We start from the raw sequence: 13,677 nt of genomic DNA, 5'->3' as shown, positions 1-13,677 counted from the left end.
TAATACACAAAAGCTTAACAAACAATAATTCAAACCTACCCAAACTAAAAGAAAAGCATTCAAATTAAAGAGAAGTTACTGAAATGCCCAAATAATACAACAAAAATGCATTTTTTTTTTCCCTTTTTTTCGCAGAAAAACTGAATCAAAGGAAGCGATCATTACCGTAGACCTAGAAGTAATCGCCAGTCTCCTGAGAACGTCGGTGGAGACTCCTACGAAGGACGACAACTCGTTAAACTCCTCATTTGCGCCGCCCCCTTCGTGAACGACGCGGAGGATCCCGGCCTTGAGCCGGAGCGAGGCATAGGCGGAGGCGGAGCCCCCATCTTCGTCGATGAAGCGAGACCTACGAGGGCGGAGGACGCTGTTGTCCTCCGCGGCGTCGATGGATTTGGCGGAGTTGACGACGGAGTCGAGGATGGCGCGGGTGGAGGCGAGGATCAGAGGCCTCCGTCGTCGCTCGACCATGGCTAGAGAGCGGAAAAATTTTGGGGTTTTGATTGGAAATTAGGGTTTTAGCATGATCAAGAGGGAGAGAGAGGATAATGAGAGCGTACGAAGAGAGAGAGAGAGAGAGAGAGAAAGAGAGAGAGAGAGATGAAGAGAGAGAGAGAGGGGGGGCGGAGAGAGGAGGCGAAAGAGAGAAATTGAGAGGGAGATGAAAAAGGATGATTTTCTGATCCAAAAAGGCGGAGGGAAGTAAGGGCGAGATGTATGGAAATACGCCGCGGCGACACTTATTAAATATTGGCGGCGACGTATATTTGTCGCAACTATTGTTTATGTATCGGCGGCAACATTTGTCGCCACCATTGTTTATGTATTGGCGGCGACATTTTTATGTCGCCACCATATCTTCTACATTCGTGGCGACAATTGTTTTCGCCACGAAAAAGTCGCCGCCAAATTTGCTTCATCTTGTAGTGACAGCTTTTCTACATGGAGAACTTAAGGAGCAAATTTATATAAAACAACCGAAGGGATTCATTACTGAAGGGAATGAGGACCATTTTTGCCTGTTAAAGAAATCACTTTATGGCTTAAAGCAGTCTTCTCGACAATGGTACAAGCAGTTTAACTCTTTCATGACAGGTCACGGATATTCCAGAAGCAAGCGTGATAGTTGCGTGTACTTTAGAAAGCTTGATAAAAGATCTTTCATATATATATTGCTCTATATCGATGATATGGTAATTACTTCCAGTGACATAGTTGAGATAAATAAATTGAAGGGTTTACTTAAGGGTGAGTTTGAGATGAAAGATCTAGGTGTTGCTAAGAAAATCTTTGGTATGAAAATTAAGAAGGACAAAAAGTTAGGATTACTGCATTTAACACAGAAGAAATATAGCGTTTTGGGATGACAGACGCAAAATTGGTGAGCACTAGGCCTTTTGCAGTGCGTTTCAGACTTTCTGTCGAGTTATCACTATAGTCTAATGATGAGCGAGAGTACATGTCTCATGTTCCCTATTCTAGTGCAGTCGGGAGCATCATGTACGCCATGGTTTACACACTGCCAGACATCTCCTACGCAGTGAGCATGGTTAGCAGATACATGATAAATCCTGGTAAGGCTCATTAGCAGGCTGTTAAGTGGATTCTGAGATACTTACGAGGTACGACTAGCACTTGTTTGGAGTTTGGGAGGTGTAAGGATGGTGTGGTTGGATATGTTGATTCGGAGTTTGCAGGTAATTTGGATAGGAGAAGATCACTTTCAGATTATGTATTCTCTATTGGTGGATGTTTAGTTAGTTGGAAAGCTTTATTACAACCTATTATCACCTTGTCTACAACTGAGGCGGAATATATTGCTACGATAGAGGGTGCATGTGAAGGAAACTATTTGGCTAAGAGGCTTATTTGGAGATCGAGCTTATTTCTTATTCGGATCCGACGATTGTTTATTCAGATAGTCAAAGTGCTATTCATTTGTTTAAAAATCAGATGTTTCATGAGAGAACAAAGCACATCGATGTAAAGTTTTACTTTGTTCAGGATGTGATTCGGAAACGTACGGTGACTGTTAAGAAAATTGGTACTAAGGACAATCCGGCGGATATGCTTACTAAGTTTCTTACTATTGTGAAGTTCTAGTATTGTTTAGACTTGGTGGCGGTTGGCAGCACTTGATCATGAGTCCCTATGGGGCATTTGGAGAAGGCGGAGCACGGAGTGTTAAAGAGCATTGAGGCGAATTAAATTCAATGTGGAGTTTTATAGTGATCTCGACATAGCGGCTAAACTACAAATTAAATCAAGGTGGAGATTGTTAAAATTTCGTTTAGATTTGTAGTTATCTAAATGGAAGGTAAATCATAATCTAATTAGGATAAAAAATAATTTAAATTTAATTTGGCATATATAAATTATAAATAGGAGTGTAATTCTAATTGAATTAGAATTAAAATTACATTTTAATTTGGAGACATGTATTATATATACATGCTACGGCCAACTTAATGTAGCCGCGACTCAAGCTATTCTCTAATTAAGCTCTATATATTGGAAAGAGTTGACCGAGCCAGGTTGGTCCGTATGAGGAGCCGCAACCTTAATTAAGAGGCGATGCTTAATTAAGTTCTCAATTGAGTCGGAGCCATCTCTTCTTTAATGCTTGCGTCTGTACGGCAACCGCGACGTGGTGCGCATTGGTCAGAGGAATGAGCCACGTAAGATATTTTGTACGGATGCGAATTGCGGCGTTTTAGATCTAATTACGTTTTGATTCTTTAGAGATCTTTTTTTGTACTCCGCCTTTCGACATTATTAAATTATTTATTCCGTCTTCGCCCGTGAACGTAGGCCGGTGGCCAAACCACGTTAATTATCGGTGTGCTCTTTTCTTTTTTTTTCTCTTCCTGCATTAAGTATTTTTCTGGATCTATTTTTTGCCGTTCCGATTTTAACAATGTACATATAAAAAAAGTTGGAGAATGTAGATTACTTTTTTCACTTTCGCAATAAATTTTAAACACATGATTATGGGAATCGCCACGATTCAAGTACGGTTTGAGCGAAATACATTAAAATTGGTGATCCACTACACGTAGAGTTTGATTAAGCCTTAGACATTTAAAGATCTCGCAATTATGTATAGATCAAATCTATGATGCATTAATTATTTATGATCATTCATGACAAGGTACACGGATAAACTGCAGGTAGCTAGCTAGCACACAAGAAAGACCAAGAAATTAAAATGTCGTAAACATAGGAACGAAGGGAGAGAAAACGTCAACATAACTTATGCAACATGCATCAACCATCTTGGAACAAGGCTTCAGATCTATCTCTCTTTATATGTAGGTCTCATGTTCATTAATAAAGGATTTATCATAGAAGACCTCCTTGGCAGTCATCTTGGCCAGTCTGCCAGCATTCACATAGTCTCTAGGACTGTGAGAGGCAACGCCAGGCACAATTAGTCCCAGAGCCCTATAGAGGAGTGAGATAATCCCTTCCTTGAAATCTTTTCCCTGTGTCTTCCCTAAGAAGAAAGCCTTGATGAGGTCACCCCAAGCATTTAAGTACATGGGGATAATATATTTTGGATCAATGTAGTTAGGATTTGGGACTTCTTTATCCTCCTGCCGTTAAGAAATGAAGCAAGATCTAGAAAAATTAGTTAAATATTCTTGCAAAATTATGTTTATTAATTAGAATTCGTAATAATTCATGTTCTTCTAGATTAAAATGAGATCATGTACTACTCTAAGCCTTGCAAATAGATAAAAAGTAAAAACCAATTGTGCTAATAAGTAATAATAACTGCAATTAATAATAAGATTGACTCACTAGAACTGTAACTTCGTTTGAAATAACATTGCTTTTATGAAACAAAACTAATTAATAATATTATCGTCAATTAGAGTTGTAATTATAATAATAGATGATTATATAAACAACAATAACAAACATTGATTTTGACGATGATACCTTTCTTTCGTACCATCCGTTGTAGTACATGCAGATACCGCCATGTTTGAAAGGCGAGATAATCGGAATATCTAAGGGGACCCGAGGGACAATGTCGAAGCGGTACACCATCCTATAGTAATTTGATATCATAACGGAGTCGACATAGTCTTGGAAGCCAGCATTTCCAACCCTAGGTTGCCCAAAGGTTAGTACACCGAGCAGTGACTTCAAGATATCAACTTGATCATGCATTGCTAGCAAACATAGAAAGATGGTCGCAAGTGCACCTCCCAAGCTATGACCAGTTATAACTATCTTTGCATTTTTGTGCTTCCTTAGCAACAATTTAAGTTCTGCTCTGAGTGTGTAGTATGCGATGGGCTGGTCGGGTTCCACAGGAAAATCCTTTGGGAAACCTTTACGGTAATCCTTTTCATCTTGAAGGCCAAGTGCCTTGAGAAATCCGAGATGAACATAACCTAGCTTGCCCATGTACAACATAGAGAGGTCGATGTCGGTGACCCAGTCTTTCGCATTGAAAGGCTCAGTGCCGCGGAATGCCAAAACGATGTAGTTGGCGTCTTCCGCCTTATCGCAGAAGATGAAAGCTTGTGTTGTGTAGTTGTTCAAGAATTCTGTGTGTGAATTTAAAGTCATTTAATTAGCCATACAAATGAGTAGATATACACACATGCACACAAACATGTAGTTTTTCTTGGGTAATGCTATAATTAAGAAGCACATGTAATGTGCCTACTCCCAAATTTTTAGTCTTTGGATTACATACTATCCTACGCCCACTAAATATTAGACATGTAAGGGTTAAAAACTTGATTGAGAGCATGCACTACTATTAAGTTTATAGAAATATTTTAGCTCCACACGACATATATATATATATATATATATATATATAGAGAGAGAGAGAGAGAGAGAGAGAGAGAGAGAGAGTCCGGCTGGGATACTATCGATAGCACCAAGGATTTGGTGCTATCGAGTTTTTCACTGCTAGATTTAACTCTTTGATTATTTTTACCCGTTAGATTATACTATTCAACCAACCACTCACTAAACCCTAGGGGGCCCACATCATCCTAACCGCACATTTCTCAATCCAAGGGTTAAAAAACTAATAGCACTAATAACTTGGTGCTATTGATAGTATTCTAATCTAATTCTATATATATATAGAATCAAAGGGTTAAGATGATGTGGGCCCCTTAGGGTTCAGTGATTGGTTGGTTGAATAGTATAATCTAATGGGTAAAAATAATCAAAGGGTTAAATCTAATGGTGGAAAACTCGATGGTACCAAATTCTTGGTGCTATCAATAGTATCCCGGCCGGACTATAATATATATATATAGAGAGAGAGAGAGAGAGAGAGAGAGAGAGAGAGAGAGAGAGAGTTGAGCTGGAATGCTATCGGTAGCATACTGGCTCCGTTGCCACCCATTTGTTTTTTATGATGGAGCTCTTAAATTGACGATCGGCACCGTTGAACATGATCTATACCACTTGAAGTATCAAGAAACAAAATTTCAAATGATTTCGACATCACTGACCTAATAATCAAAGGGTTTCAAAATTTGTAATTTTAATGGTAGATATGAGGCGTTTTCTCGTTTAACGGTGTAAAACTATCCAAATCAATTGAATTTTGGTGAGAAGATTCTTTAAACTATTTAGAATAAGATCTATACTTTCGATCTTGATTACAAAATTTCTATCATCATTTTATAGAGGATATTCATTTTCAGCTGTTCATTTTTACGCCCACTTGATGGAAAAGAGAATAATATCGGAAAAGTATAAAATTTGATTTCTAAATACTTTAAGTGGTATAGATCATGTTCAACGATGCCAATAGTTGATTTGAAAGCTCCATCATCAAAAACAAATAGGTGGCAACGGAGCCCGTTTGCTACCGATAGTATTCCAGCTCAACTCTATATATATATATATATATATATATATAATCTTCTGATAACAATTTATCTTATTAAGATAGAAAAGGAAAATTTTTATAGGATGAGACCAATGTTTATGGCTGTATACTTACTGTTCCAGCAACTGTAAAATCCTACGAAGTGCATCTGCATAAATCATAAACACCTTATTATTACACATTAAATAAATAATGAACACTGTAATCGAGATGTAAACTGTGTGTTGGGTATAAATTAATGGTAATATAATTCATCTTGCAGTACTAAGGACTTTATTGCCCATTACAAACTATTTTAAGGTGCAGTTTTGTATTAATATTCCTTATTATTATTTTTTTAAGTCAATATTTTAATTCAATTCATTTGCACATGCATGATTTTCTGGTTGGATATTTCTCTGAAGGCCGATATTTTGGTAGTCATTCCTAGGCTTTTTATTTAGATATTTAGAATTTCGTGAGTACGTATGTGTCTTCAATATATATGTTTATAAAGGGTGAAGAGAGAGTTGAATTACTATACTACAGATAGTAGATGAATAATATTTACTATCAACTTTTCAGCCCTTAAATCCATAATAATATCACCATCAAATAGTAAATCCTAGGCATCAAATATGATCAAAGATATTCAAAATTCCTAGAACCCAAATCGCACAATTTTATGATATCATTTGCCTAGTGATGAAGTGGTTTCAATTCTTTTCTTTTTCGCAATTAAAAATTTCTCAATTTTTGAACCACTTGAAGAGCAAACAACTAATATAAAAAAAATTATAAAATTTTTTGAAACCTAAAAGAAGTTCAAATAGCCTAAATTATATTTACTGTTACAAATGGTCAATTCAGATGACCTTTTAGCGAAATGATGTGGAAGTAAAGGGTTCGCATTTGCTTTTAGAAGTATTCTAGAGTTAAGCTAGAATACTTCTAAAAGTAAACGATGTTGTTCACTTCCATGTCACTTCCAGCGATATTATCGTAATCAGCGATCCATGCATACTGTTAAACTTTATTTAAGCTATTTGAACTTTTATATTTCATACTTCATGAATTTACAGCATCAGTTGCCTAATATTCCCGTGGTATGAAAATTAATAATTTTCATAGGTAATATAAAGTAAAATTGAGATGACTTGATCACTAAACAAATGACTTCCTAAATTGCAAAATTTAATTTCTATAAAATTCAAATAGCTTAAATTGCATTTGACAAGGCCGATCATCAATTCAGATTCCCAACCGTTGAAAATGATGCGGAAGTAACATTTGCTATTTGCTTCTAGAAGTATTTTAGCTCCCTCTCTCTCTCTTTGTTTGTTTATATATAGAGAGAGAGTGAGAGATCTAGAGATAGAGAAAGTCCAGATTGTATGCTTTCAAAACAACAGAAGCCTTTGCAGTTTTAAGTTGTTATCAATGATAGAACATCTGATTCGACGAACAGCGATCCGTTAGACCCGATCTGTACTATTGGATCTATTTAAAGGGCAAATGTTATAATTTTTTTGACATCATTTGCTAAGTCATGATGAAGAAGTCTCAAAAATTAAAATTGTAATGGCTGATGTGGCAGGTATAGAGGTAAGTTCAAAAGTGCATAACAATCTAAATTAGGTAAAATTTTAATAATTTTTTTTTATTTTAACATCAAGAGTAAGATTTGTACTTCCTATAAAAAATTTAAGCCTTCTTTTCCCGCAAAAAAAAAAAATATTTAAGCCTTCTAAAACTATTTTTTATAAGATTTTTATTTTTAACCAATATTCATTTTTTAGACTACTTGTTTTGAAGGCAAATGATGTCAAAAATAAAATAAGAGATTTTGTTTCTAAATACATTTCAATAGTATAGATCACATATCTAATGGAATCGATTGCCGAATTAAATATTTTATTGTAATAAAAGTATAGTGACCTCTGTACTTTCGAAAACATACTAGCCTAGTATGTGTGTGCGTGTGTGTGACTATCAAACATGATCTAGGGCATTTGAAATGTTTAGAAATTGGATTTCATAATTTTTAAATTCATTATCTAGTAGATTAAAAGATTACAAAATAAAGGGTTAAAATTGAACAACGCTATGAAAATAGAGGCTTAAGCTTCTCAACATAAGATCAGGGTTGTCAAAAATGATCAAGATAGTGAAAAGAATTATGTATTATAAGTTCATTGAATATAAATTATTTAATACAATTAAGTGAGCAAACGGCTACATAGGCTATAAAAAACTATCCAATTTGAGGCCTTTTGATCATGACATAAATGATTTTAAAAAATCAACAAATTATAATTCTTAGTCTTTTAAATCTTCTAGAGAAAGTTTAACGATATCATTTATTGATTCAAAATGTTCATTATAGAAAATGACTTGAGGCCTATCGATCATGACTCGCACATAAAACTCACTTCACACTTTGGGAGATAAAGAAAATTTTACTACCTTGTTTTAATGAGATCACCAATTTACCCCGTTTTAAATGACTCGATTATTTCACTTCAATAGGAACAGGATTTGAGGAGGATAACCTATTATAAAACTCCAGTTTTGGCAAACAGTCTAGACGACCAAAATGAACCATATGTAAAAATTCATAGGTTAAGCTGTTCAACAGAAAAGTATGAGAAACAAGTAGCACTATCAGGATAGAATAGAGACTATCCATGTACATATTTACTCTTCTTCACTCTATTTTTTTTTTTTTTTTTTTTTCAGATGTACCAATTCAAGTGCACTTGACTAAATATTATAAACATTTGGTTTAATTCTTTTTCTTGGCTCAGAAGTAGTAAAGCTTACGGAATTTGGCTTGAGTAAATTAATTATCTATACCTTCCAGTGGTCAGTAACAGCTTCTTCGATATAAGCAGCATTCTCATAAGCTACTTTTGAGGCCATCATGGTGAGTTCGGAAAATTCTTCATATAAGCGGCCTTTTTTGGGCTCTATTAATGGGAAATCGCCGATGAAGGATTTGCTTTTGTACAGATCGAGCCGATCGTCAATATAGGCTATGATGGATCTATAATATGCTGCTTCAGGATCCGGAATCTTGATCTTACCTGCACAAAAAATTGGATATATGCTATATACTGCAGTGAAAGCATGTGATTTGATCTCTGTATTTCAAAAACTGTAGGATTTATATATGGGTTAAAAGAAAAGATAATTTTTCATAACATTTGCGTATCATCTAGGATGTTTCTTGTTATTCAAATTGTAGTATGTAGAACTCAGTTAAGTTACCTTAAAAAGAAAAAGCAGAAGAATAATAGAATAAAATAAAAAGCTAAAGAATAAAAGAATAATAGATAATAGAATAAAAGAATAATTACGAAAATTTAATGGCACCTAAAACAAGAAAAACAAAAAGAATAAAGAAGAAATTCTATACATCAACTCTATACATATAATCCCACCGAGAAATGAGAAGTCTGCAATAAAAATGTGTTATGATCCTTCAACTCCTTATCCAAGGATTCCTAGAATTAACTAACCCTTTTTAATTTGGTGTTTGGTTAGGAAAAAAAAAAGAGGAAAAGAAGAAGACTAATAATTCAGATGAGGGTGTTGTAAGATTACAACCAAGTTTAGATTGTAAACCTAGTAATTCTCAATTCTAATTACAATAACATATGAAAGGTAAAAAAATAATAGTATTGTTAACATCGAAGTCCAGCAAATAAAGTTGTATTGTGATATAACTTTTTACTCTGAAAGCTTAGCCTACAGAGACGGTGTTTTGGTAATTTGTCATCAGCGTACTTATTGCCAAGCTCGATCAGGGCCTGAGATGGCATGAACTTTGATAAACTGAGAATAAATTAAATAACTTTAGGAGCTTGTTGAGGTGTCATCAGTGTACTATGCTAGGACCAAAAAAGAAAATTGCAACGTCAACGTGCTTAGTTGTCTCATGCTTTGGAAAGTAATTAATCGATCAGCAAGATCTAAACCTGTGAGAGCACTCAATATAAAACGTAGTATTCCACCGTTAAAAGCAACCAAGTTCAACAGGAACTCGATGATGCCCCCGAAACTCTTCAACGGCTTACTAATCGCCGATAAAAATTTTTGGCAAAGCAGGGTTCTGGCTGTGAGCGAGTCGACCTGCACGTTCCTGAGTTCGACGCTCTTTGCATCACTAATCTCCACAAACTTATAACTCAGCAAGCATCTTCTAAAGATCAAAAGGCTTAGGATATCAAGTAGCCCTATTTTCTCATGCCGATAAATCACGTACTCCTTGTTGGGAGATTCAGAAGCCATTATAGAAGTGGTGATCAGAATGAGAGAGAGAGAGAGAGAGAGAGAGAGAGAGAGAAAACTACGTGTGAGAGATTGGGATGAGAAGAAGAGGTGCAGTGAAGCAAAAGGAGTTGGCCCATTATATAGAATGCGAGGGTGACCATTTCCCACGTGAAACATTTTGGTGCTAATTATGTGGGTTCATTGCACCATCACTCGTTGAGAGTGTGCAGTGTCTGGTTCCAGTAAAACTGTGGAAATTTTTTTTTCTATCTCTCCTATTTTGTCTCTTAGGACACGTGTTCGCAAAATGTTCGGTACTTCCACATACAAGTAAAATAATGCAATTTATTTTTGTATATCCTATCCCCCTAAATTTGTGAACATGTCTATTTTTATTTAAATAAGGTTTTTTAGCTTGGGATTTACGTAGGAAATAAAGCAGATTTCTTTTTAATAATAGACATATGATGATTCTTTTTTTTTTTTTAAGTAGATGCCTTTGCTCTTGAAAACGATATCTTGTACAAAGATTCTTTTGTCTTGCAGTTTTCCAGTGGTCCTGTTTGCTAGTAATTTTTTTTCCTTATCTTTTGCCTATGAGTCTTTCTAGATTTACTCATAGGAGGGATTATACTTTTTTTGTGTCCCCTAGGTTTTACTGTAAGTTTTTCTTATTATAGGCCATGTCCACATGAAGACGAAGAAGATGATAACAACAGAAAAGATCTAAATTTACTCAACACATAACCACTTAATACAGAATCACTATCCATCAATACAGAACCATTATCTGATACTTCTTTCACTATACCTACTAACTTTACATTAATGAATATTGAATTAATAAATAATAAAAATATAAACTTAGAAGAAGAAGAAGATGATGAGGAAGATCTTAGTCCTGAAGAAGAATGAAGATTAATTGAAAAAAAAAAACGAAAAAGACAAGAAAGGGCTGAAAGAAATAAATTACTTCAACCACACCATTTCATGAAACAGTAGTATTACCCTCTTCTACTTATGATACAGGAAAACTTCCTAGATATTCAGTAACTCATGCTACAAAAAACCATATCCTTATGGTAAGAAATAAAGTTAAATTACAAGAGGCTGGTAGTGGAAAAATTTTAAACATAGCAGCGATCCCCAAACTTGGAATAGTGTTATTGATATATGAAACGGTTTAGTAGTAGCAGATTATGTTAGAAATATATCTACTAACAATGCAGCTAAATGTATAAATATTTAGAGTCATATTTAGAAGAATCTACAAAAGCTTTATAGGAACAATTCAAAATACAATGTGAAGCTGAATTTAAACATATGCTTACTCTAAGGTGCAACCCATATAATTTTACTAATAAAACATTAACCAACCCAAGAAAAAGGCAAAAACTCACCTTGTATGGTGAAAATCTCTCTCAAATCCCAAATGGAAGCTAGAGTGCTCCAAAACCAACCTAAAGGAAGGTTCTAAACCAATCAATTTGGTTCCAAAAGCTACAAATCAAAAATCTCCAAATAAACCCTAGTTTTCTCATTTCTAGGGTTTCATATCAAGAAATCCACTAAAATATGAATCAAATGAGAGAAACATGTCACTAACCTCTTTAAAAGCTCCAAACCACACTAGAAACCAGCTAGGGTTGAAAATCTCCCTCCAACAAGCTCCAATCAAAGCTCCAAAACTTCTCTCATGGTGGAAATGCCACCGACAAGTGAAAAAAACAAAAAGAGATAATTAATCCTCAAAAATTCAAACCAAATGGAAGGAAATCAAAGAGGGGAAGAGAAGAGGATCCTTACCTTCTCTCCTCAGGTTCCAAGCTCAAGGAACCATCAAAGGGGCGTGGGGTATTTGTAGAATTGCTACAATTCCAAAAACACCCCTCAAAAACTGCCAAACTGCAGTCTGTATTGCGTACCGGTTAACACGGGGAAGTGTCACCGGTACCAAGTAACAGCCTGCGCAACTCGAGCCTTGGGTTGGCGGACAAATACACTGGGTACCGGTTAACAGCCTGATGCAGTACCGGTACCAGGTCTAGTACCGGTACGGGCCCGATGTAGTACCGGTATTCTGCTCTGTAGAGGCAATGTAATGTACCGAAAATTTCGGGTTGCGATGCCAACTGTAATTTAGGTGATCAAAGAAACGTTTGAGTTGGATGTGCATTATTCCCGAGTAATTTTGGATGCGTGGGAATGACTTTTGGAGGTATTTGAGTGTTTCGGTGCAAATCAGGCGCGAAACGAAATCGAAAGAGAAGTTCCGAAAGTAAGGCTAACTTTGATCAAATTGATCAAAGTAATGCTAAAATATAAATTAGTTAGTCCCTAAGCTAAATTGGTCGTGTGGGGGTAGCTAATTACAAGTTTAGAAGAGTTTAAGGGGGTTCGGAACGAAGTGGAAGTGCGAAATTACCTTGGAAACAAGTGCTACCAGTGCAGATTTGTGCAAAAAAGCTGCAGGGACTGTTTTGTAAAAGCTACAGGGGCTGTTTTGTAAAAGCAGAATTCCTATTTTTTGGGGGGTTTAAGTGCAATAGCTGCTGAATACTGCTGCTACTGCTGATTGCAGCTGCTGCTGCTATTGCTACTGCTGCTGTTGCCTAGTGCAGATTCTGCACTAAAAGAAAAACTGTAGGGACCATTTTAGGACTGCTGGCCCCAGCTTTTGTGAGGGGGTTTTTTACCAATTGTTTGTGCTTATCTCTAACTCCCAACACCTTAGCAACTTCCCTATGTACAGGGGATTAATTCCTTCGCTCTTTTCTTTCGTTTCTTCTTCTTCTCTCTCTACAGAGGTTAGTGTTGAAGGAGAAGTTAATGGAGATGGCTGCTTTGATGTTGTGAGCTGAAGAGAAGGTTTAATGTAATATACCGAAACTTCGGTGAACAAATATCGAACTTTAGTCAAATTGACCAAAGTGCGAGGTTGGTACGCTTTGGAAATACCGAAGGCGTTAAAATGAGTAAAAGTGCATTGTGGGAGGTTTCGAGAGCAAAAGAATCAAAAATCTGCAAACTGCAGCTTTTGTGCTCTTGGGGACCGGTCCCTAGTGGGAGAGACCGGTCCCCGAACGCGTGAGAAACCTAGCAGATGAAAAATTAGCTAAGTCCCAGAAAACTAGCTCTCGGGAACCGGTCACTGCGGGGAGAGACCGGTCCCCGAGAGACCGGTCCCTCTGGGAGAGACCGGTTGCCTCGTGCGAAAGCCCCGCGGAGCTGCGGGAGGGCTCTCTGGGACGGTCCCAGGTCGGGGAGACCGGTCCCCGAGCGCGGAAAGTGCCCAGTCCGGACTGTGTAATGGAATAAAAGTTGAGGGGCTTATTTGCATTTATGCAATATATGGGTTATGTTGAGGGGTTATGAGGGCTCTATCTCTCATTCTCTCACCCTCTCACCCTCTAAACTCTCTCTCTCTCTTTCTCTCTCTAGAAGACAAGAAGGAGAAGAAGAAAGAAAGGAGAAGAAAGGAAAGGAAAGAGAAGGAAGGTGGTGAAGAAGCTAAAGGAGTGAAGCAACTCCCTCATCTTCTTCCCTAG

The 13,677-nt window shown here is 36.5% G+C and overlaps 2 protein-coding genes across 2 annotated transcripts; both read right to left on the bottom strand.

Moving 5' to 3' along the window:
- LOC109727345 lies at positions 36 to 509 on the bottom strand. The gene is made up of 2 exons (XM_020257434.1): positions 166 to 509; positions 36 to 44 (listed from the first exon to the last, which is right to left on the bottom strand). The coding sequence occupies exons 1-2, from the start codon at positions 469 to 471 to the stop codon at positions 36 to 38; spliced, it is 315 nt and encodes a 104-aa protein (XP_020113023.1). The 5' UTR covers positions 472 to 509.
- Positions 3,097 to 10,250, bottom strand: LOC109706574. The gene is made up of 5 exons (XM_020227503.1): positions 9,835 to 10,250; positions 8,711 to 8,940; positions 5,990 to 6,023; positions 3,946 to 4,562; positions 3,097 to 3,596 (listed from the first exon to the last, which is right to left on the bottom strand). Exons 1-5 carry the CDS (start codon positions 10,145 to 10,147, stop codon positions 3,306 to 3,308), a joined length of 1,485 nt encoding a protein of 494 aa, XP_020083092.1. The 5' UTR covers positions 10,148 to 10,250; the 3' UTR covers positions 3,097 to 3,305.

This window comes from Ananas comosus, linkage group 2 (genome assembly GCF_001540865.1).
Source record: "Ananas comosus cultivar F153 linkage group 2, ASM154086v1, whole genome shotgun sequence".
Lineage (NCBI taxonomy): Eukaryota > Viridiplantae > Streptophyta > Magnoliopsida > Poales > Bromeliaceae > Ananas > Ananas comosus.
The sequence above is the reverse complement of the archived record's forward strand: the minus strand, read 5'-3'. Positions and strand labels throughout refer to the sequence as shown.

Bases quoted from the DNA above. Each gene is read 5' to 3' on its own strand.
- LOC109727345 (XM_020257434.1), bottom strand. From the start codon at position 471: ATGGTCGAGCGACGACGGAGGCCTCTGATCCTCGCCTCCACCCGCGCC.
- LOC109706574 (XM_020227503.1), bottom strand. From the start codon at position 10,147: ATGGCTTCTGAATCTCCCAACAAGGAGTACGTGATTTATCGGCATGAG. The intron at 8,941-9,834 runs GTTTAGATCTTG...TTTTTTGTGCAG, and splicing joins TATATTGAGTGCTCTCACAG to GTAAGATCAAGATTCCGGAT. The intron at 4,563-5,989 runs GTAAGTATACAG...ATTCACACACAG, and splicing joins ATTTTACAGTTGCTGGAACA to AATTCTTGAACAACTACACA.